We start from the raw sequence: 24,589 nt of genomic DNA, 5'->3' as shown, positions 1-24,589 counted from the left end.
TATGTGAGCACCCCGAACAGCAGAAAGTGTTTTCGCAAAAAATGGAAACTGATACGGGAATATGGTTGGCATTGCGATGGAGCTGCTATTGGTACGTGAGGGGCGTGGGTCAATCAGCAGGAACCACAGCAACAATAATGACGCCAAATCCCGGCACAATGGGTCTGGGAGCGACTTTAAGCGGCACTGGTGCCTGGAAAAAGAAGAAGGAAGCTCTTACAAAAATAGCCACAAAAGCATTCGGATGGGGGGAAGTCTGCAGCGGACATAACGAACAATTGCAATTTTGTTTCATATTGTTTATTAATTGATTTTGTGTGTAGCAGTCAGAGGTTGTAAGCCTAAACTCTGTCTGAGCCTCAGGTTCAATGACTATATCTTTTGAATGTCCTGCGGCTGGCACGTCAGTCTGTGGGTATGCTACAAATTTTTGATTCGCCCCCCATCGTTATTCTATTCAACAGACTCAAGAGTGCGGCTGATATAGAAAGCTGGTGTTTCTATATATAAATATAAGTTTTGCCTCCTCTGGAGATTCTTTCTGTCTTTCGTTTTTGTTGTTTTGCTTGCATAAATATCAATTTATCAATTTCAAAGTTGCCGCGCTACTTGGCTTGTTGCTGGCGTTGTCGCACTGGCGAGTTTGTAAACGCTTGTCAGAGTGTTTTGCTTTTTGCCACGCTCGGAAAAATGCAAATGCGAATTCAAGTGCAGTTTGCCGCGAAACGCATAAAATACCATTCGAGGAACCGGAAGGCAGGCGGAGGAAATGAAACGAGACAGTCAGACAGACAGACGGCTCTCGACTGGCAATGCAACGCGACTGGAGGAGCGAAACCAACTTCATTTGTCATTTTGTCACATTAACGCAATGGAAATGCAATATGCTAATGTCAAATTTTATGAATGAGCATGAAAATATTTGCGAAGGCTGCTTAATTTCATATTAAAGCGTTTACCAAAGGATGGGGCCGCATTAATGACTCGGAAACTAGAGCGGATCAGAAATTTAAATTGAGAATAATTATTGTCACTCTTGAACTACCTTAAGCTCAGTAAGTTGGAGCAATGAAAAGTCAACATACGCATCATTTAACTCTTAAATTACCTTCAAGAAATATTGCCACGCTGATAGCTGTCAAAAATAGAGTTCATCCAATATTCAAATCGCAATCTCAAATTTATGAAACTCAAGTTCGAGGGCTTATTTATTATTCACCCTTTCTCTTGATTTCTATGCGGCTTCCCAACGCGCTCTCTTCTTCTTTCAGCCCGCTTCCGTTTCCGCCCGCTGGCACACCCACACAATTAACGATTCATATGGCACGCATTTAAGTTTTGCATTCCAAGTGAGCCGCAAATCTTTTGCCACGCTTCCTTGAGCTCTCAAAATGCCAAAAACTCAAAGTCAACTTGAAAGTATAAAGTGTCTGTGTGTGTGTGATGTGGAACACAAATCGGATTTTCATTAACCCACACGAAAAGAGTGAGAGGGAAGTTGGCAGATTTTCCTTGTCCTGGCAACCGAAAAGTTTTGAAGAACGACATTTCTATTCATTAGTCGCATCTATAATCACACACACACACACATGCACAGAGCTTGAGAGCCCGCGCTCTATTTGAGCATTGATTTGGTGTCGTTGTCTCCAACGCCGCCATTTTGTTGCCAAAAAGACATACGCTTTATTAGCCTGATGAAAAGTTAACTAAACTTTGGTTTTTCTGGGCCACATTTGGCAGAGTCGTAGTTCCACACTCCAATTCCCAGATCGCAGGGCTCGGAGCCCCGAGCCCCGAGCAATTTCCATCTCACTATACTTTGTTGGGTTTGAATTTGACTTGTGAGAGGGCAAGAGCAAGAGGCATTCTCTGCTCTCCTCTAAAATATCAATAAATTCAATTAAAACTATTTTAAAAGGGGCTAAAAGCCATTGGCCTGGTTCAGACCCACATCTCCACCTCATCATCCAGCAGCTAAATGAGAAGCTTCCATTTGCCAAATGAACTTACCATCGCGCACTGAAAGAAATCTGGTGGGTAATAATTAAAAGGACTTTTACCTCTTCTATCTATACTTTTATTTGTAGTTATTATAAAAGCTTGTATTCAATGCGATTACTAATCAAAAGAAATTGTCTATTTGTCTTTATTAATTGTATTAGTTTGAGTGTATCTCAAAAAAACAGACTCACACATAGGCCAGCAGTTCTTTTTCTGATGCCACAGGTTTCCTTTTCAAATATCCTGCTACTTTACATTACAGAGCATAGTTAACATTCTGTAGTCTAAAAACACCCCTTTTAACGGGGAAGTTTTCGAAATAGGAGGGGTACGTGCAGGGGTGGCTTTCTGTTACTGAAATGTTACGCTTGTGTTCTCATAACAGCGAGTCCTGGTTACCATGAAATGTTAATAGCTGCTGTTGTTAGGAATTTACAGACTTTTGATTGCCTTTCTGCTGTTAAGAGTCCTGTTGCCAATAAATGGAGTGTTTATTTCATTGATGGAATGTTTCAAGGCCGTTTAACAATGAAGGGTGAAATGGACTTTGTTTTAAATACTGTAAGGGTCAACAAACTGGAAATTTATACAAAAATTAATATAAATTAGAAAACTACAGTATTTTTAATGCTACATAAACTCGAAACTTGTATATTGGTTCTTAAAAGAAACAATATAATTTTTAATGGCACTTTATGGGATTGGATTTCCAACTCCTGGTCCAGTTCTGCCTGGCTACTTCCGCCTGGGATTGTTTGAGCAACGGGATCGGCGGCATTGCTGCACTCACTCAAAATTATTAAATGCCATAATTCGTTGGCGGAACTTTTGAATGTTTGGCGGTAATTACAGACACGCGCTGTGCCCTTGCCATAAAAATAAATAAACGCCGTCAGAAGTGGCGCACATTTCATTTCACATCCAGATACAAATGACAGTCATTAGTCGGAAATTACTTTTCGTTCGCAGTCGCTGCCTGGCTGGCAACTTTAAAGTGATTGCCGCTATGGCAGAGGAAATTTGAAGTATTTTCTATATGAAAGCAAATCAAATCACTTGCAATGGGCTTAATTTGCCGCACAATGCACGAATGGCAGAAAAAATCAGAAAAGGGGGACAAAACGACGGGGCCAAGTGCACAAGAGTACAGAAATGTATAAAAGAAAAAACGCTGGGAAATCAAGATGGGAACTCGGGCGAAAACGAAAGCAAACTTGCCAAAAGAGAGAAATTGCTTTGGCATAACTAGGGGAAGTGCATAAAAATGACAGAGATTGTACACTTGTACACTTGTATTTGCAATTGAGCGCACAAAAGTTTTCATAAATTGCATCAATTTGAAGTTGAACAGAGGAGCTGGAGGATTCCTCCGTCTACGCAGGCATGCCAAAGGTAAGGACTTTTCGATGTTGATTCCTTTTCCTCGAAGGACTCTCACAGACACAGACACACATCCTGTTGCCCCCCCCCCAATTCACAAAGCGACATATTATTTTTTTATGATTTGATTTCCCTTTTCATACCACGCAAATGAACTCTAAAACGCCGTTGATTGTGTATTGAGTTACTGAGACTGGCGGCGCATTAATATAATGTGGAATCATGTTTACAACTTGATTGAACTCATCAGAGCTGGGGACCTTCATCATCGGACCAGTCGCCACTGCACTTCCACTTCGGTCGGTCGCATCTCCATTTCCGCCATTTCCCGAAGGCTCTCCAGGACTTATCCTGCCGACTCCTGGCCGTCCTCCACGTGTGCCCGGAGTTTAACTTTAATTGATTGCATTAGTATTCAATTACGTTCTGCTCGCCGTCTCCCGCCATCGCTGTATCATTCTTTTATGCGCCATTAATAATCAGATTAATGTGGCATTACTGCTAGTTTGGCTCGGATGATTGTCCCGAGGCCCTTGGCCGCTAAGTCATCATTTTTACATATAATTTCCAATTATCATAATAAGCTTTGGGGCGAAAGGCGAAGCTCTGGCCAAGTCATAATAGAACTAATGGAGATGCAGTAATAAGTTCAATAGCTAAGGCAAGTTCAATTGCTTCTACGGGCCACAGGTGCTGAAAATTGATCTGGCCATCTATCATAAGAAATATTTATTAACATCTCAAGCTATTATATTTTATGAAATTTTTGAAGTTTTATTATAATAATTTTTGATTGCAGACACTAATATTTGGCCAATTGCATTCATGTATATTAATTTCTATGATTTAATCAGACAAAATCCACGGCCTTAGGTGACACCTACCAAAGTTGATCACGCCCAATTAGTTTTTCACTAAGCTGAATTATATTTCATCGCCCACACTAAGTGATTCAATTTGGACACCTGGCCACGTCAAAGGCTGACCACGTCAAAGGCTGACCACGCCCAAGGGCCAAGAAATCAATTTTCGTCATTATGCCACTTGGCCTTGGGCATTGGGTTAATTTGATTGATAGTCCTGGGGTTAAACCTCTTCGGATTCCGTTTCTCCAGGTATGGATATCCATTTTTGCAAATATCGCGACGGTTTTATGGCATTTCATATGCCTACCAGTTCGGAAATTATCACTTGCCTAATAAATTAAAACGTTTTATTTACGATTTGTGTCTGCTCCGCAGCTTAAATATAAATAATGCTCATTATGCGCAGCTCAAGTAAATGTGTATGCCCCCGACACATGTGGCATACGAAAGACAGCGACAGTGGAAGTGGAAGTGGATGTCGCGGAGCCACGTGGATGAGGCACGTATCCGCCCACCGGAAAAACCTGGAAACCTGGCGGTGCGTTCGGCTCAGCGGTAAAGTGGCGCTGTGGCTCCGAGAAAAATGTAGTCCTAAATCTATGAAAAGTCAACTGGCGACGTGGTTGGAGCCGGTGGCACGTGGTTCCCCCTCGGCACGTGGTCTTGCCGGCGACATCCGAAAACATTCTCGAAATGTACTCCGGCCTAGCACTTAGACCGTAAGTGGAGTCGGAAAAATATGCACGGCCATTTACATATACGACAAGTCGGAAAGTGCACTTGGAATTATTTTTGAGGGTTTTTTTTTTTCAGTGGCTGACATTTTAATTCAAACTTCTGTAAAAATAGTTAAAGTATTGTCATGATACTAATAATTACATATTCAAAATCCATTAATAGACTAAATAAGTTCAAATTGTTGGGGTCAGTAATTTTTATATGTATATTTAATAATACATGTTTACAGTGTACATTCATTTACCTAGGCCAGAGGGGAAATTGAGGGAAATCCCATTCCACCGCATCCGGCTTGCCATCCAATTAATAACGCATTAAACCGGAATACTGCGGCCAACCTGTCAATTCCGCGCTTCGACTGAGATCAAGTGTCCTGTCCGTGCAAATTGCATATCCTTTTCACCGGTAGGACTCTATTCCTACCTCCCTCTCTCGATCTCCCCGCTCCCTTTCCTTTCACTCTGCTGGCAATCGTAGTCCGCTTAGATGGCCTCCGCTAATTAGGCGATTTGCTTGACTTGCACTCAATTAGTGGGTCCGACCTGCAATTAGCCGGTGGGGTTTTAAATTGGCTCTCAGACCCGCGGAATCGGGTTCAATTCATTTGCTCATTTGTCATTGCGTGGGCCAGGTGTAAATGCTTTAAAATTCTGTTCAAATCTCATAAAAGTTTAACAACGCCGACGCGAAAGGTAAACAGACTTGAGGAAGATTGCCGGCAATTACATTATTATTTGCATTTGGGGAGTTTTCTCGGGGAAAACTCGGAGGCTCCTAAGTGGTTATGGTCGGGAAGAAATAAAAGGTGGACAGCCAGTGGGCACCGCTTCCTTATTGCGAAAAATCTTCGAGCGGGTCCAAGGATATTATAGTCATTGCCAGCATCCCTCTGGAGTGTGTTTTTCTGTTGTATTGGCCGGGGATCGACGGGGACCGAGTCCTTCTCGCCGGGTATTCATCACTTTTCGACCGTAGTTTCCGTTTCCGCATTTGCCGGCCTGAGGTAAGTGTGAATGTGTTTGCTGGGTGGCGGACCTTCGGACGGCGGCCGGGCTTAAACTTTTCATAAACCTTAAGTGGAAAACTTTTATTTTATACCCAGCGCAGGGTCTCCGAACACTTTGGTTGGCGCTGCCGCGGCTGCTGTTTATGCCACCTATTTTGATTCAGTCAGTGCGGCCCGGTCGGAAATTGAACAATATGTAGGCTGGACCGATGCTGGGGCCAAAGTCACGTAAGGCAAAAGTTTCTCGAAATCATTTTAACGCCTTTTGAATTTTTTCAGAAAAGTTTCACCCTCGTTCAGCTCACTTCCGCTTTTGCGCTAGCGACAATCGCCTGAAAGTAGGCAATAAAAATTGTCAAACAATAAATATTTGCCGTAGGTCAGCGGGTCACTGAAAAGCGGCGACGAAGTGGCTAAAGTGGTTCAAGTGACTTGGGGGTGTCGCTTTAGCCCCGCGAATTCCCACGGGGCAGCAATTTTTAGTCAAATGGAACATATATTTGTTTTATTGTTTTTATTATCACACTAGTGTTGGAGTTTTTTCATGCCATTTGTTGTTTTCAATTGCAATATTATCCCGTGTCGCACTAATACCATCATCCACTATGGCATCCTTTATTTCATACAAATACACGCTGTTCGTTTTTTCTTTAATATTAATTTCTATGTACATAAATTTAGTTGTTCGCGATGATGTTGGCGGCAACATTTTCGACAGGCTTCGTTGCATTTAAATGTCAAATGGTGGGCGTGGCTGGTGGGCAAGTTATGGAAACTTTTCTCTAGACCACATAGATACTCTGGATGCGCTACAGATTTACCTGATTTGGTGCCTTTTTGATTGGATTATATCTTAAATATCATTCCTGTCTTTACCTCAATTGAAGAGCTATTGTAATTTTAGATGGCAAAGATTTTCCTTGGCAGCGCAACATACCTACCTCCCATTAAGTTTTTTATAATTAGCTTAATCCTTGTAAAGGGCACTCCCAGACTCGCACTGCCTAAGCCTTTTATAGCTTTCATTATTCCCGCTGGGTTTTTAAATGCTTAATTTATTTATGTATGTTGCCTTTTAAATTTATTTTGTTGCCGCCGCTGATAGTGCTGCTGTAGGTGGGTGGCGTTGGGTGGCACGACGGTTCGTCCTTGCCGCGCGGTGGACATGTGCATATTTCATGACAAAATTGCATATTTTAGCGCAAAGCCAAAGCCAAAAGCCAGTGACGTATCCATGGCCGCCGGTGAAGCTTCGGGTTTTTTTCGCAGGACTCCATCTCTTCCCCTTTTTGCCGCAGAAGCCCCCTTGTTGCCCCGCCCACCGACGGTGTAAATTTCAAGCCAAGTGTAACACCTTTTTCCTGTCATGATGATTTTAGAGGGTTTGGGTGGCGCTTGTGTCTCTTATTGTGTGTTTTTTTCACAATTTACGTTTTTTGCCATTTGTTTTTTCGCTCAAATTTACATACATCATAGTCATTGCAGTTCAGGGCATTTTGATGGAAACAGTTAACTTTTTTAAGCCGCAAATTGAAAGAAAATAAAATGTTAAAAAAACATCGCTTGTGCTCTTTGTGTTTCCCTGATTTTGTTGGTGGCGACTTTCAATTTTGCGCGCGACCAACAGAAGGCGGCATCCCCTGATTTTATTTGCGATTTTTTTGGTCCACCCCACTTTCGCCCTTTTGTTTTCAGTGTTTGTTTAGTGAGATTGATTCGATTTGGGCAGCACACGAACATTGAACATCGACAGTAAATCTATGTGCAATCTGTAACTTTCAGATGTGATTTAAAAATTTTTATTCAAAAGTTAATGTATTTTTTTTTCAGTAATTTCCCAGTTAAATCATTTAGTTCGAATAGCGCTCAATTAAGTGCATCAGTTGAGTCCGGGCCTTAAAGACGTCGGCATACAGCTCTCCATTGACACCCCCTTCGGAGCAGTGTTGTCCGTAAATGTCCACTCCGCACAACCGATCCTGGTGGAGCAGGACATCCCCCTTGGCCGTCTGGCAGTCCACCAATCGGTTTGAATTCAGGGCGCACAACATGTTCTGGGTGATGAAGGCGTTCTCGTCCTGGGCATAGCTCCTTTTGCAATTGCTATTGGGAATGAGTTTGGTGCGCAGGAAGCGCAGATGTTGCTGTGACATGTACATGGTTACATTGTCATTTCTTTGGAGAGGTGAGTCGCAGAGATCAATCGGATGGACGAAGGGATCCTCCAGTGGAGCCTGAAGCAGTAATAGCGCCATGTTCTCAATAGCGCCGATAATTAGATTGGCCACCGAATATATCCGACTGCGACTAGCCTGCAGTTTGTACGAGCGAGGTGGAAGTTGACGCAGAGTCCTGGGAAAACAGTGGGCGGAGGTTAAAACCAGACGAGGGGAGATTAGAGCGCCACTGCAAATGACTTTGTTTTCATAAAGGATTCGCATAAGGTAATGCTTAACCGCCTTTGGTGCCTCTGTTGTGGCCTGTCCATCAGTAAGGAGAGTCTCGATTTCAGCGGGAATTATCTCTAGGCTGTTGGGTTCCTTGTTGAATCCGCTTGAGGTTCTAGCGGAAACTTTCGGTGATCTCTGGTAGGGATACGGTACTATATACTCAATAACGCGAACTATCTGATAGGGCTGTCCATTGCGGGGTATTTCACCCACATTAATCTGCGGCGCCGTCTCAGAAGATCCATAAACTGATCCTCGGAAGACCGCTAGTAGTATGACCAGCTGACTTAGCTGCATTATAACATTTCAACCGATATAGTCCCACATCGCAACAATTAGCTTCCTTTCTCCGTAACTGATTTAAATTCTTCACTTTAACCGCTAAGTTTCCGGATCAAATCGCCGATCATGGGCTGCAGTTTGCCTAGGCTTATGAACAGATCACCATTGAGTGCATTTTGAAAACAGCGAAATCCATAGACGTTTAAGCCACATAATTGATGGTCTATAAGTAAGACATCACCCGGAGAAGTGGCACACATTTCCGGATTCATTGAGTTTTTTGCACACATCATACTGGAAGTTATAAAAACGGAATCCTCTTCTAGGAATGTTGTCTTGCAGGCGCGATTTGAGATTATTTCAGTTCTCCGACGGCCGTAATATCTGAGATCCGAAGTGGCCATCATCATTGATACTCTTGTGCCCAATGGTAGGTCAAATTGGCATAGAGCAATTGGATTGATTTCAGAGGGTTTCTTCAAATGAAGAATGCTAAGCTCAGGACAGAAATCCGCTTTGACTACATTATCCACGGCGATAGTGCTTCCGCCGGTGAAGATAATTTCCAGCGGTTTAAAGAAGTCGTTTGAAAAGCAATTACTGGAGGTGATCGCCAAACTGGGAGCCACCAAGGCTGCACTGCATCGTACCGAATTTCCCACCTTTATCTTCGCAATAAAGCTGAATTGCAAGTGGCGCATCCCGATCTCATCTTGATATTCCAGTTCCTGCCTTCTGATTGGCTTGTATTTGTTGATTATTCGAACTATTTGACGGTTTTCTGACAACTGCTGGTTTCCTCTTTCGCCACCAGGATATATCACAGTCACACGACAATCCTGGCAGAGTTGAGCTCCAATAGCCGCTTCGCAAAGCTGACAAAACCAAAGCGCTGAAATACAAACAAGCAGCGAATGCATCTCCAATGGACTGATGACCAGCAGATGACTTTTATTTATGGGCGAATGGAATTCGAGGCGCCTGTCAAAGCAACAAACGTCGCTTCGATCCACATGGCGTATGCGTAATCAAAATGTTTTGCCTGCTAAATGGCAAACATAAACAGTTGACGGCTGTCAGTTGTTGGCAGTTGTTGCGTGTTGACAATGTGTCAGGTCTAATGACCAAACAAAGGTAGGGCACACAAACATTTGAAGTGCAACTCGATAGCCTTTTGGCTCTACAAATGGGGGTTTAAGAACGAATAGTAATAGTTTTCAAAACAAATCAAGTGACTATATTTTATAGACTATTTTAAGGATATTTTAAATTGTGTTAGGTAAATAAAAAAGAAGAAAGAAATCAAAGCTAATAGCAAACTATCAACCATAGAATTCGAATTCGCGATGTGGGCGTCTTTCGTGGAAATCGAAAATTGTTTTTGTGCATTTCAGCAAATTAAGAAAAATGGCAGCAGCTTCGGCTGGACCTCTGCTCATTTACTGAATTTATGGGCGGCGCTTAAACTGAATTGACAATCAATAGTCCCTCGAAGGACGAGGCTGGAGGACACGCAGGATAGCAGAGCTCATAAACAATGCGGCCCATTTACATGCCCAGGGATCGACCGCATGTGTGTGTCTATTCCAGTGTGTGTGTGCGCCTATCACAGTGTGTTCCACCATGAAAAGGACCTTGTGTTGCTTTTATTGTTGTCGTTGGAAATGAAAAATTGTCCCTTTGTTGCATATAAAAACAATGGGGCAAAGAACTTGAAATCAATTTCAAACGTTTTAGGCAAAGCCAATTGATTTATTTGTTGTGCGTCTTTCTTTCTCCGCTTTTGTGCTAGTGATTGTGCTGGTGGTTTTCGAGCCCATTGTTTTGTATTACTTTCGCCTTGAGTAAAGCCCTGGGAGCTTTACTTTGCCGGGTCCTTGAAATGTGGCACCGTTTCCCAACTTAAAGCTCAAACAATTAACACCGAGTGCCGAAAGTCAAGGGCTTCGTGCGCTGTTTTTCGCTTTACACTTGATAAACTTTTTATTGCTTCCAAACAATTTAAAATCGAGAGCGAGTGGTTGGTTGGTAGCTGCCTGAATTACAATAATGCTCCGCTTGGGTTCGGTTTGTTGATGGCTTCGGCCAATTGGCAAGACAAACGGCTGCAGCTGCTTGCGATGAACTGGAGTGAGGCTATGACAGCATTCGAATTCGAATTGGTAATTGAATAAAAACAACGAGTGCGAGTAGTGAGCTGGCCAAACAAGTCCCAGATGGATCCGGAAAAACGCTGTCTTTAAGACACCGGCTTACGTAGATCCCAGGCTCTTGTTATTCCTAGTGCACAGGAAAAAATGTATTATTTTTTGGGATTTTTTATGACACTACTGGTCCGAGCACGATGAGGTTTTTTCGGCAGTCAGCGTGCTTGAGATAACCATAAAAACTTAAATCCTCATTGAATATTATATATATTATATTTGCTTAAACTTTTTATAATTTATTTTTTCCAGTGCCTGATTGCACGGTTCCTGACACATATCGCAATGCAATGGAGCATGAAATAAATGAGAGGCCGCCGGTTGGATGCGACTCGAGAAGTAGTCCTTCGGCGGTTTCCTCCAACCAAAACAAAATGCCCCGCCAAGCCAAGGCACCACCCTCGATGTCACTGATGGTCTTTGGACATTTTACGCCTTTTACACAGTTGACTGCATAAATTCATGGCCGGGATATGGTTACGCATTTTAAACAACACTCTTCGGCTAAATCCGGAATCGAGTCAAGTGGTTCCTGCGGATGGGTTGCGGTGGCACGAAATGGACCTTTGTTTCTCCGAAATAAGAAGGAACTTGGCAAACATCAACTGCAGCAGCTTAAAGCTGATTTAACAAAGTTGGCTCTATCTTCTGTCGCACTTGTTGCCCCGCTGCTCGGGACTCGGAACAAGTTTTCTTTTGGCCCCCGAGCATTGCTCATTATTGCGAAATGTTCGGGGCTAAGCTTTAGTTTCAAGTTTGATTTGTTTACACATGAGTTTTTGGCGAGACCGACGGGAGATTGTTTTGCTGCCAGCTAACAAGTTGCAAATTAAGCTAAAATGTGTATTTTGGCAAAAGTGCAGGGGGTTTGGTGGGTGGTGGGTGGTGGTTCTGGGCTTCTGGGCGTTGGGTGCTTAGTGCTTGGCAAGGACTTTGGTATACAAATACATGCATGTAAACGAGCATAAAAACCGCACAGTCAAACGCACTAACAAGCAGCAGTAATCAGTGTGGCAGCAACAAAAGTGAAAAGCCAACAACACACTTGCTGCATGCACCACATGCTGCAAGAGGAAATTACATGCACAGAAGTTGAAACAATGGATGCAAGTCTGGCCCAGCCCAGGCTCGCTGCTCATCACCGAGCTAGCCATCGCCAGCGCCATCATCATCAGCATCCCCGTCGTCCTCATCATCCCCCCCATCATTATCATCATCATCAGCAGGAAAAGCAAAAGCGGCAGCATCAGTTGCTGCGGGCAGGACACCACCTCCCCCAAAAGGCCATTGACCCAATTTCTGGGCAAACAATGGACCAGCAGAAAAGAAATCACAAAAGCGTAGCCAAATCTCGGGACCAAGCCAAAAACCACTTGACAATCCTGGCTAGATCTGCTGGTGCTGCACAGAGAAAAAAATGGAAGATTTATCTTGCTTTAATCCGGCAATCCGAAAGTTGATGGTCATTTAAGCCTCAGCTGAGTAAAGTCCAAATATTAGAGTTTTTAAGGGAGAAACTGTATAGGAAATATGGTTGAAATAATTTCAGTTTCACGAGACCTTGAAGTAAAATATATGAGGTACTTTATTTTTAGCTAAAGTCTATTTTAGCAAAAGTCTCTATTGCATTTAACATTCATTTTTGTAATATTAAAGTTTAATTGTCTAGAATGAATTCCAATTCGATGACACTCATCGTTTTGGTTCGTATAGCCCATTTTCGCTGACTGTGCATCCTGGCTGTCTGGCCGGGGGCAGTGTGCCAAATGTTTTGGCTATGAGCAATGTGTTTACCACTATCCACAACTTCCCCGCAGTGCCCGCTGATTTCCGCTTTCCCGCTTCGAGGCGACGGCGACAAAACAAGTGAAAGTTTATTACATCTCCACCAGCAGCCAGTTGGCCAGCCGGGCAGCCAGAGAAACCATGAAAATCAATAGAATGCAATTGCATGGCAAATGACCCATATAGCCCCAGGCCCGGGCCCTCAAATCCGAGCCCCAACCCAAAAAACCCAACCCAAACCAAAGTAGAAGCCCGGGAGCGGATTAGGCCAGTTCATGGCCCTCGTCCTGCGGCAGCCGTCGAAGGACGAAGGACGCAGTCGGCCTGATGCTGAACGTAATTGTGCCAAATTATAAATTATTTCGAATTTGCCAGGGCGAAAACGATGCTCCAAGGCGCTGGTTTGCCGCCGCTGCCGTTGCCTGCAATTAATTTTGTGCAGCGCCAATTGAATGGCGAACGGAGAGTAATCGCTGGCGTCTCTGGTTGCGCGGATATCGAGGGAAGAAGGAGCTGGAGGAGGAGGCAGTGCCTCTTCGCGGGCAAAGGCTAAGCGCATAATTTAAATTTCTAATTAACAGTCAAATAAATTGTGCCGGCTGCCAGCGTCGTTGCAATAGAGCCGCGCCAAGTGATTTTATGGCCAAAATGCTCATTAAGTTAACGGCAATTTGCAGCCGCAGACAAATGCAGGTGAGTTTGAGGTGGGCCAAACTGGGGCACGCATACATGCAGCTCACTTAAAGGGTTCAGTGCAAATTGATTCGAGGGTTTGCCGGTTAATAAATAGGGACTATTAGCGGAATGAGCACTGATCCCAGGCACTTCGCTTTAATGGTTGGCTTTCATTAGTTGACCCTGTCTGCGTATGTACGGGGCGTATGTACGACACTGGATACATGGTTGCTTTTGGTGGGAAAATGGCTAAGATGTTTATTCAGGCGGTGTGATAATTGTATTTTATCGCTTGGGCTTATTGAAGTGTACAATTTGTAAAGTTACTTTGCGGTTTAGTAAAAGGATATTCTTGAGCCCTAATGAACCTTGTCCTATTCAATGGTTTTTTGATTAGTTTCCTTTTTCATTTTGATTTCAATGCGATTTGGCCTGCTTTCGCAACAGCAAGGAGCTAATGAATGGTGACTACCAGCTTTGGCTCAATGGGCCGTTGATTAGTTGGGCCAGTGCAACACTGCGTATGTGCGATATTCGCCAAATCGAATTGTCAAAGGAGCGTGCACCACTCAACCAGAAGCGTGTGCATCCAACGAAATTAAATTTCTTATCATCGCAGGAGATTTCGATATTTTTTGTTAAAAGAGTCTGTATCTTTGCCTGTTAAACGGGGCGTGTCGCAGTTATATATCTTTGGCACCGGCTGTTCGCTCGGCGAAAAACATTCAATTAGTTTGATTTACACTTTTCCAAAACGTTGGATGGATGGATGGGAATGCCGTTGGCGATGACGATGCCGGTGGGCATCTATTTGCCAAAAGTCGCCTGTGTGCTTGTGCTCCCTTTGTGCTTTGTGCGACTGTTGGCGTTTCCGTTTCCGCTGTTTAACAAGCGACTTTTGGCAGCAGCAGCAACAACAACAGCCACCGGGGTGGCAGGAGCAGCAGGATCAGTAGCTGTGCCAAAACCGTGTACCCACTTGCGTGCCAAAAAAGAGCCAAGCCAGAGTCACATGGCATGGGCTTCAGCTCCAGCTTTCCATTTCCATCCAGTTTTCCTTTCCGCCGGCCGTGGAACGGAAACAGTTTGCAGCTCCCTTGCCTCAATATTAGTTTGGGGCGGCAGCAAAACGCTTCCGGCAGCCAAAATGTTGTTGGCCTGGGCCATTCGATGATGATTTTTCAATTTGCATTCGACACAGAGCGGCAATGTCAAAGAGCAAATTGAAATGGCACAAGTCTGCAACTTATAATCATATGCAGCGCACAGCCTTGAGAGATTCGGATGCCGAATCGAGAATCAGAATCTGGCTTTGACTTTGTGCCCATCTCGTTGGCTTGGATTTCAATTAGGTAATTGAGAGGCGGTGACTCCGGCATGTTTAAGGTTCTACATTCGTCCAGGTGCGTAATGTGAAAGTGGCCCATTTGACAGGGCTAGCAAAGTTGAATTCGCATACTAAATGCAACCTCAAGGGAGAGGGTTCAGCAAGGGTTCGGCATGTCAACTTCATTTATTGAATGACATAAGTTATCAACGAAATTGCTGGAGAACTGACCCCGAGCAAATTGCGTTGGCGCCCCTTTTAACTTTATCTGGCAGTCGGTAAGCCCCTTGCAGAACCCCCCTTTGTTGCAACCGATTCGTTCCATTTCATTTCATTTACACACCCTCATGCGAGCACTGAGAAAAAACTTAGTTGGAAATTGTATCAAACCATTATTAGAATTGTTTCAAAGTTATGAGAAATTATGGTAATCGCAGCTGGAAGCTCAAGTAAGTCTTAAAATCTGTATTGCTTGATTATCCATATGCTGCTTGAATCTCCTGAGATTTTTTTTCAGTGCACCCACGCACACTTACGCTTACATGCCAATAATCTGCACGTCAGTCCCGGCTTGTGTGCAATTGTGTGTTTGCCTTCATTTCAATCTTTTGCCACTTAACAAATGCTCACCCAAGCGCCCCGGGCGGGAAGTCGCCCCAGAAACCCGGAGAGCGAGTGCATAAGTTTAATTTTATTATACGAAAACAATGCAACAAGCAAGGACATTCCGCACGAGAGGCAGCTGGCAGCAATATGGCAATTTGCTCAAAGGATTTAGAGCTGCATTTAGAAGCTAATAAAGGCAAGTTAGCAGTCAAATTGTGTGGGTAAAAGTGGCGAACAATCAGCAGTTGGCGCCCAACGACTCAAGTGGATATTCAGGATCGAATTTATATATATGTATATAAGCTTAACACACATGCTGGGCTTCCCGGAATCACAAGATTAAACTGCACAGCTCGGGGAGATTTATAAATTCACTATTATTTAAATAAAACACGATATGCGCTTTCAATTTTGACAGCTATTGAACTTTGCATTTATTCAGCAAAAGCGGTGGAAAAATCGAAACTTTTTTGGGCAAAAGTTAGATTGAAATGTCAAACGGTTTGACATAATTAAAAAACTGGTTATGGCAAGTATTTAATTTTAAACCTTTCCTGGCTGCGCATTTATATCATTTAGCTGACGATATGGATATTTAAAGCCCCTTTAATCAGGTCCTCGGACAAGGAGCTCTCCAGCTCCCTGTGGTGTCAGTGGCAGAGGTCTCCGGCAGACTTGCGTCTTTCGCCCGTAATTTGCCATAAAATAAGCATAAATTGGATCAATTTACGAAAAGCTCTGTTACAAATGCACAGCGGCAGTGGGCCCACAATAAAAGCGCTGGCATATATAGTTACAGTTGCATCTACAAGCCACCAAACTGACAATCCCATACCATCCCATCCTGGACAGGGTTCCATGTCAAGCGAAGGATGCTGCGACTTGGGGTAATGGCCATCCAAGGCGGTTGCTCTGCTGACAGCCCTGTGGTTTCTGTCACGCGCATTGAATCTGAATCTGAAGCCGTAGCTGGAGATGGAGCTGGAGCCTCGGTTGCATTTCACTTGATGTCCTCTCCCACTTGTCGTCATCGCTGTCAGTGCAGCCGAGAAGGAGAAGTCCTGGGTGTCCTGGGAACCCTAAAAGTCGTCCTGCGAGTTGTCCCGCCCGTCATCCGGCTGCTTAATGTCAACTCTTGGCATTTTGTCTTAGCTGCAACAGAAAAAATTGAATTTATGATAGGGTCTTTGGGTGTTTTCGCATTCTGCTGGCCACGCAGATTTTGCACCGATAGCTTTTGGCCTAGCTCAGCAACTCAATTCCGTCGTAATGCTGCCACCAATGCTGCTTCTCCGCCAGCTTTCAACGGATTTCATTTCGGCTCCCTAACGCAAATCAACTGACCGAGCTGGCGAATTGCGAATTTCAAATGCATTTTGCACTTTTCAATCTAAAACTTCATTAATTTGAGCGCTCTACTTGCACTTAAACTTGTGCATTTTTGGCTTAAGATAAGAATGTGCTTCATTATTGCTTAGGTAAAAAATCCGAATCTAATTATATAGAATGATCTGCAACATTTAAGCTTAAATTCTTGTGTTATGACTTGTTAACGTATTTTTACGACACATGGGTCTTGCCAGATTTCATATTCGTATCATGTATTTCTTCCAGTGCAGCGGCTCCATTCAGAAATGGCTCTTTCGGTACCGCTGACCAAACACTCAGTCAGCGGGCTCATTATTTTTAGTAACTGCCTGGCTGCATGTTTATAATGCGGCTGGCCATTTGGTTTTAAGTAATTCTGGATTTGCCTGATATTAGCCGGGTTGTGGCGGTCCCCACGTGCATTTCTATATTTTCATCCGAATATGTGAATGTTTTTGGAGTGGTGGTCCTGTTTGGGGGCTATGCTTGGAACACATTTGCCCCATGTTGCCGCCGCGGAGCTCCGTGCCCGGAGAGCACTTTAATGATGTTGTTTTCTTCGAATTTCGGTTTATTTATGCAGTCATCTGTGTGCCGCGGCTTGTTTACCCGGCATTGCATTATATAATTTCGGCTCAGTTTTGCAAAATCAACATGTGGCAATGGCTGCTGCTGTTGGTCGGCCACGCTGCCTTTCTGGCCCATACGCTACATGATATATGCTGTATGCTAAATGCTATATGCGGCTTTGGGCCACATTCTGTATCGTTATTGAGCTGGTTTCCAGTTTTTCAGTTTTCAGTTTTCAGTTTTCAGTATTCAGCTTTCTGTTTTCAGCGTTCAGTTGCCCAGTGTTTGCGCGCTCGGAGCTGCCACACAAAATGCTGGGGCACAGAGTGTGTCGCCCCCGTGTGCGAAATATAAATGAATTTGTTCAGTCGAAGCGCGTCGAGTTTATGCTGCCATTCAGTATTCCGTATTGCCCCGCCCCCATTTGCCCGCTCTCATTCTGCACCTGACACACAAGGCAAGGCAGCCAGCGAAAATTTCATATTCATAATTTAATTAAATTAACATTTTGTTGAATTATGTACTTACATGACTGTGGCACAAAATATGGTTTAGGCATGGCATGTCATGTGTATGGCCCAAGGGATTTACATCTTTCCGTGCTCCCCACACGCCGAATCTCACCCATATTGAATTGCCTCCGAGTCGCCGGAATTTCGGGCAAAATACACATCTTTACGTTTATTTGGAATGATTGCAGCAGACCGGAAAACCCACATAAAAGTGGGCTATGCCCAGAAAACGAGGAAATTAGTAGTAATAGATGAGAAGTATTATATAGAAAAGTGTAGGGTATTGAAGTTTATTAGGCCCCACGACGATAGCCTAGTTTGGCTATACCAAAGACAAAAGAACTTAAAATGTAAAATCTATGCTCACTCTTTTAAATTCGAAAAAGGACACAGACAAGATGTCTGTAACAGTGCCAAGAAAAAGGAATCAAGATCCGGAGACAAGTGTTTAAATTACACACGACATTGTTCGAATTTGTTTATCTCAGGATTTTTTCGCCAGCTTTGTGTCATTGAAGGCGCTTTGGCACCGAGACAAGCACAATCGCAATCGCCCTCATGCTCACCTGCCCGCCTGACCATTGTCCTGGCAAGGATACCCACAAGATCGAACGGATGGGATGGGGGGCGATGGCATGGGACGGGATGTGTCACTTGTAGCAATTTGAAGTTTACAGGGTCACTGGGGACCTACGGAACCTTCGGAACCTCGTTGCCCATAAAGGAAGGCAAAAACTTAAAGACAATGGCAGGCGGACGTAACAAAAACCGTAATCTACTCAACAACTTACTTTGCTTATACAACAAGGATCTGAAATCAGTGTTTGCGGGTGTGGGATGGGTGTGGGATTTGGATTGGGTCGTGGGTTATTGTCTTGGGCATCTCTGACTGGCTTCTTCGTTCGCCTCTTCGACTCGAGGACGACATACGACAAGTTTTTCGAATAAAACCAATACAAGACGCTGGCGACACACTTAAGTATGAACAAATAACAAACTAAATAAAATGTCAAAGACACCAGCCCGAGGGGCCTTGAATTGGCCGGGCCAGCCACAATAACTGTTTGGGGAAGGTCTTATTCCATATAAATATATGTACGTACTGTATATGAAAATCTGCTTTGGCTTTGTGAGTGTCAGAAAACAAAAAAAAAAATGGTGTTTAATTTTTGGTTTTGTTTTCCCTGTTTTCGGATGCTGTTTTTATTTTTGCATACAGCATCAAAGTTTTTGCTACTTCAAAATGTGAAGCAGATAAAAATAATGGAAAAGTTTTTACGGGAATGGGGAAGGAAGTTCGTCCATATAGAGCAATATGCCACAGTTCGGTTCGCTTTTTGGCGTGCAGATGGCGTCGACTTGAGGTGGCAACTACTTAAAGTTCAACTGTGGCTTAAGCACTCGCTGCAGGCTGCAGGCTGTTCCACGTGGGGGTGTGACACATTTTTCCATGCCCGGTGTAACAAGGCCACTTTATTTATTACCCTACCCAGTTTCCCTGGGTCTTTCGTTTCCACTCCAGTGCTTAGTCCTGAATCAGGAGGTTTTTATTGCCGACGCTGCCCCACTTAGTTGCGAAGTCCTTAGATAATAATCCTTTCGCCTAGCCTGGCTTAATAATAAATGACAATGCTTGGTGCTTGGCTCGGTTTGAGTAATCGGATTGCAAGTTTATCGAGTGCATTCAAACCAATTAGATCCTCACATGCTAATAATGAAGCGATTCTATATTTTCGCCATGGAAGTGAGTGAAATGTGAGTGAGCTGGGAATCGCATGAATTGGGCTAATCCTCGGGGTGGCGGCGGTAAAGCATTTGCAACACCTAGCACTCTGCCACCCGGCTGGGAGTGCACCTGTGTGCTCGGCTCGGTGTGCGCCACAATGGCAACTAATCAGCTTTTTGTGCAACACGCGCGAATGTTCCCGAGGTGGTAATGGAGTGATTTGGCTCTGGATTTGCCTGCCACAATACACTACAGAAAAATGAATATTTCGAGGAGAGCATCAAGAGTGAAGCGATGCTCTAAATAAAAGTGTTAAGAACTGTGAATATTGAACAGAAAAGTAAATATAGTTTGTTTTAAAACTAAGCTTAAGAGTTTCATCAGTAAATTGGTTATGAAAAGCTCTGATTGTTTTAGGCCTTTTCTTTTTGTGTGTGTACCTGCAACTTTTCAGTTGTTTCACTTTGGGGAGCTGAATTTCACTCAAAAGAGGCAAGGCAGTGAACCGTGCAGGTAGACCCCTCATCACCACCCACTTGGCACCACCCACTCGGCACCACCCAGTGCACCAGCACTCGTGGCTGTGATTTATTTACCGTTGAAATTATCTTGTTTTGCGGTTTGATGCATCGCATTGCCAAAGTAACTTTATTTTGCACTCGAAACCTTTTTGCACTGCACCGCGCAGAGATAAAAATTTACGTTTCGGCTTTCATTTTCTTTTTGTGTTACTTTTTTCCCTTTTTTTTGTATTTTTTTTTTGCTTTCGGTGAGCCAGCCCGCTACCACTTTGTGTTGCTAACTTTTCAACTAACGTCGACTTGGGTGAAAATTGACTTTGCAGGGATCCCGGGATCCTGGCAGCCAGGAGGACGCACTGCAACCGCCCCCACCACCCGCCGCTAGGCGTTCTTTTAGTGCATAAAACTTTTGTGTTAGACTATCAATATTTGCGCCTGTGAGGGCGGACAGTTTATCTAGCTGCAGTTTGGAGTTTGTGTGCATGCTGCGGCCGAGCGAGGATTCTAGATGGTTAAGGATGCCGCATAGACGGTGGGCGAAAGCTAAGCGCAACACTCCAGTTTAATTGGTAACCAGGCGAGCTGTGTACATTTTTAAGTAAGAGTTAATATTTAAGGGCTTGAGTTCAGTCGGGCTTGCTCAGCTAATTTGACACTTGAATTCGAAAGTTGAAAGCTGAAAGTTTTGGTGGAGATTCGTATCGGTTTTTTGGCCAAGCCGCATACACGAAAATGCCATATCAAAGCCAACCACACGTCACATTCACACGCACACGGACGGAAACTGCTTTCGCTGCAGGTGTGGGTGTGTTTTTCCAACCCCCACCATTAGACATACACACACACACACAGGCATGCAAATGAGTGTGACACCGTGTGTTTATCATGCTTAAATAGCTTACACAATTATAATGCCACTAAACGCAGACAATGTCCATGGAAAACACACACGGTTTTGGACCAGCACAATGGGCTGATTGAAAATCAAACGTCGAATTAAACGATTTGAAAGTAATCAGAAAATCCGTCTCGTTGTCCTTTTTCATTGTTTAATATCTCGGATTAATAGAATTATATATGGCAAATCTGTTTTACTTTTGTTCATTATTCCTGCATTACAAACTCCAGTCTAATGCATCCCATGGTGGCCTCCGTTTGTTTGCTAACTATTTTTGTTGGCAATTTATTTGAAAATTGAATATAAATTATTTACTAAAAAAGCATTAAGAGAGAGAGAGTGGCCAACAAAGGCGGGAACAAAGGCACAAACATGGCTCTGTAATTTTAATTAAAACAAACACACGGACACATGATGGTGAGAAGGACATGGCTCGCTACTTCTCCATATACATGTATGCACGTTGTGGAGGTCCTGGCTGATTACATTTTAGTTGTATCGTTCAACTTTTACCCATAATTGTTCGGGGGGAACTGCATCTGAGGGCATGATTTGTTTGTTTGTTTGTTTGTTGTTTGTGTAGCTGTCATTATAAATTTCATTTTGGCCAGAACGGAAGTCGCTGTGTCTGCGCATGGATTTAGCAGCAATAATGAGGTGATATCGGAGGTTGCAGCGGTGGGAGCGGTTGCGATTCCACTCCCATCCTAATTGGCAAAACAAAAAGAGTGTGTGTGCATTGTGAATCAATAATGAGTGGAGTCGAATCGAGCCCTTAAAGTCCCCTTTGTGCGCCACAATTTAACCGCATTGACCATTGATTGAGTTACAGGTTGCCGATGAGGACTGCCATGGCCAATGCTATTTGCACATTAGACCAAATTCAATAATAATGGCAAATGCAAAACAGAAACTAATTGCAATTTGCATGCAGTTTCTCCAAACAGTAACATGACAACTGTTTATTGAGTTACTTCATAATTACAATAGTCATTGCCATGGCACACTGATATTGTTATAGTTTTTGGTCCTGACCTGGGGCTTCTCTGCGGGATTTGCAACTGGAGATTGAAGAGCAGAGCTGCCAGTTTGCTTTTATGTGGTAAAATTGAAGCTTAAAGTGGATTCGCCATTAGGAATTTACAGGAAACTAAAATCATCCTTCATGCCAGATTGTAACTAAAGTTATACTTGCTCAACTCTAGCTTATGCTGCTTTTTAGTAACTAATATTTGGTATAAACTTGAGTAGACTCTTCTTATTCCATTAGTTTTTTTTTAAATATTTATCCGTCAGCACTGTTAGGTGCATTCAGCGGCATAATAAGCTCAAATGCCTGCCAGTCCACACGAAAACCGCAATTTAACTACCAATTCAGTGGGCAAGTACTGGAAATTCTTGCCCGGGCCCTTAAAAGTAGGCCCTGTGTTATTGCCCAACTATTGGCATGACCAGTAATATCATAAATTCATTACCCACAAGGCACATGGCCACGCCCCCAGATAACCACACGCCCCCGCCGCAGTAATGAGCTTTCACATTTCAGCAGTGGGGGGCAATGGAGCTCATCATCGCCAGCTAGCCAGCCAGCCGCCCCCTGCCAGTTGCCACGCCTCCATTAGCGGGAATGACTATTGAAAACCGGTTGACCAAAAATGACGCGCAAATGTTGGCAACATTAAATTAAAGCGCCAGCAAACTGGCTCAAACCGCACGCGAAAATTTATGCATATAAATCAGGCAACGTGGCGCGTTGTTCGTTGATTGACGTGTGCCCGTCGTTCGTCAGGCCCGGCAAACTACTGCTAATTTGTCGGTGGGTCCTGCGAACTGCCAGCACACCCCTCCCCCCCTCAAAGGAGGACTTCAAAAAAATAGAAGGAAAAATCCGAAACAACCAAAACAAGGCAAACGCGGCCAAGCCAAACCAAAGCAAACAAAAACAGCAGCTGGAGCAACTGAGCGGCGAAATGTGCCGAAATTCCATCAAAGCGACGTTTTACGGATAAAACATTTGCATATTTTGATTGGACACGCCCAGTTGTGTGTGCACAGTGGGCGAGCAAACAATGGCGACGCTTCTGGGACGCTCCTGGGTCGGTACGGTACGGGACGGGACGGGTCGCTGTGGCATGCAGCTAACAAACTGCGACGTGCGCTAGGCTCAGACAGCAGCAACACGCAGCAGCAACACAATGGCGGCAACTATGGCTGCGATAAGGGAATCGGTATATGGCAGTCAGGAATCGGTGAACGGGCGTAGGGAGCTCGTAGGGGGGAGTCGCGACTCCCGAGTGGACACGCCCCCTGGGGTGGCAAGGAGGGGCGGTTCTGACTGGTCTATCATGCGGCTGACGTGACGTGACGCGGCAGCGATTTTTACACTTTGCACTTTTTTCACATTCCGATACCCAGGGCATTTTAAAATGTGACGGGTAGATAAGTTCAGCAATTAACTTTAACCATTATAATCCTTTTCTAGACAATAGGCAACTTATCGAGCCCTAGTGCATGTTGATTTTAGAACTACATTTAAAACTCTGGCTATATTTTAGTCGTATATCTATAGCCTATTCCATTCGATTACTTGAATGATTTCCAGCATTTACTGCTTCCGATTTTGCTGGTCAGTGGCTTTTTGTTTCACTTTTTTAAACGCGCTTTTTAGTTGAACTCCCGATTATTTTTTTTCTGGCATTTTGGCGTCGTCATCCGTCGGTGTTGTCGTCGTGGGCAATAAATCTTCATTTTCGCTATTAAAATTATTACAACATTTTTTTAGCTTGTTTTTTTAACTCGCTGCCGATTGTCCTTGTCGTCCCGCATTGCCGTTGAGTCTTCCTCTGGCAAAATATATTTTGAGTTTTGTTTTAAGGACCGCGGCCAGACCCATAAATAAAAATAGAGAATAAAAATTGAATAGCTCGAGCGGTTGCCTTAGTTTTTTTCGCCGATTGCCAATTTTATTAAGGGGTGCCGCTTAGATTTTGAGGTCCTAAACGGATTTATGCCCGTTCGTAATTGATCAGCTCGGCGAAATTGCCCTGGCGATAAGCCATTCGTTAGCAACTCGCCTTAAGTACGAGCATATCTCACAATGGCGACTGCTGATGTCATTGCTGACGCATTGCGTATACGCAGCGTGGCACCGCCACTAGTGGGTGTCCTTTGAACCGGCTACTGAATGCCAATGCGAATGGGAATGCATGCAGCTATCGTGCTGCGACCCTTATTACATTAAAATATTTGACACAATTGCAGCTTTATGGCAATTTGCAAATTGCATTGCCACCCGCTGAGTTCGCCTTTGGATTTGGCATTGGTATGACTTTGTCAGGTGCACACACATTGTGTGATGTGCGAGCTGTGTCATTTTGAATAATTTCAGAGTGCGTGACAACATTTTTTGCCTCGCCTCGCATGCAAGTCAATCAATTTGGTTGGCGAGAAATATTGAAAAGTAATTTTACTCTACGCTTTTCCGACACACATTCAATGTTCTGCGCTTAAAGTTTGCTGAAATCGGAAAAGCCACTAATAAATTGATTTGGCAGGCGTGTGATTTTCACGCATTTCCTCCTCGCGATTAAAGCAGTAAAATAAATTCACCAAAGCTCGATTCACTTCCGAGCCGAGGTCATAAATCAAACTGTCTAAAATGGCATACATAAATT

General features: G+C 43.8%; 2 protein-coding genes across 2 annotated transcripts; both read right to left on the bottom strand.

Annotated features, from left to right (window-relative positions):
* Positions 1-7,840: 7,840 nt before the first annotated feature.
* On the bottom strand, positions 7,841-8,738 carry LOC6612607 (seminase). Its single transcript, XM_002037076.2, has one exon. The coding sequence runs from the start codon at positions 8,736-8,738 to the stop codon at positions 7,842-7,844; it is 897 nt and encodes a 298-aa protein (XP_002037112.1). The 3' UTR covers position 7,841.
* A 77-nt stretch (positions 8,739-8,815) lies between these two features.
* LOC116801717 lies at positions 8,816-9,643 on the bottom strand. The gene has a single exon (XM_032722865.1). It carries the CDS (start codon positions 9,641-9,643, stop codon positions 8,816-8,818), a length of 828 nt encoding a protein of 275 aa, XP_032578756.1.
* Between the last annotated feature and the right edge of the window lie 14,946 nt (positions 9,644-24,589).

This window comes from Drosophila sechellia, chromosome 3R (genome assembly GCF_004382195.2).
Source record: "Drosophila sechellia strain sech25 chromosome 3R, ASM438219v1, whole genome shotgun sequence".
Classification (NCBI taxonomy): Eukaryota; Metazoa; Arthropoda; class Insecta; order Diptera; family Drosophilidae; genus Drosophila; species Drosophila sechellia.
Note: the sequence above shows the minus strand (reverse complement) of the source record. Positions and strands in the feature narration are given on the sequence as shown.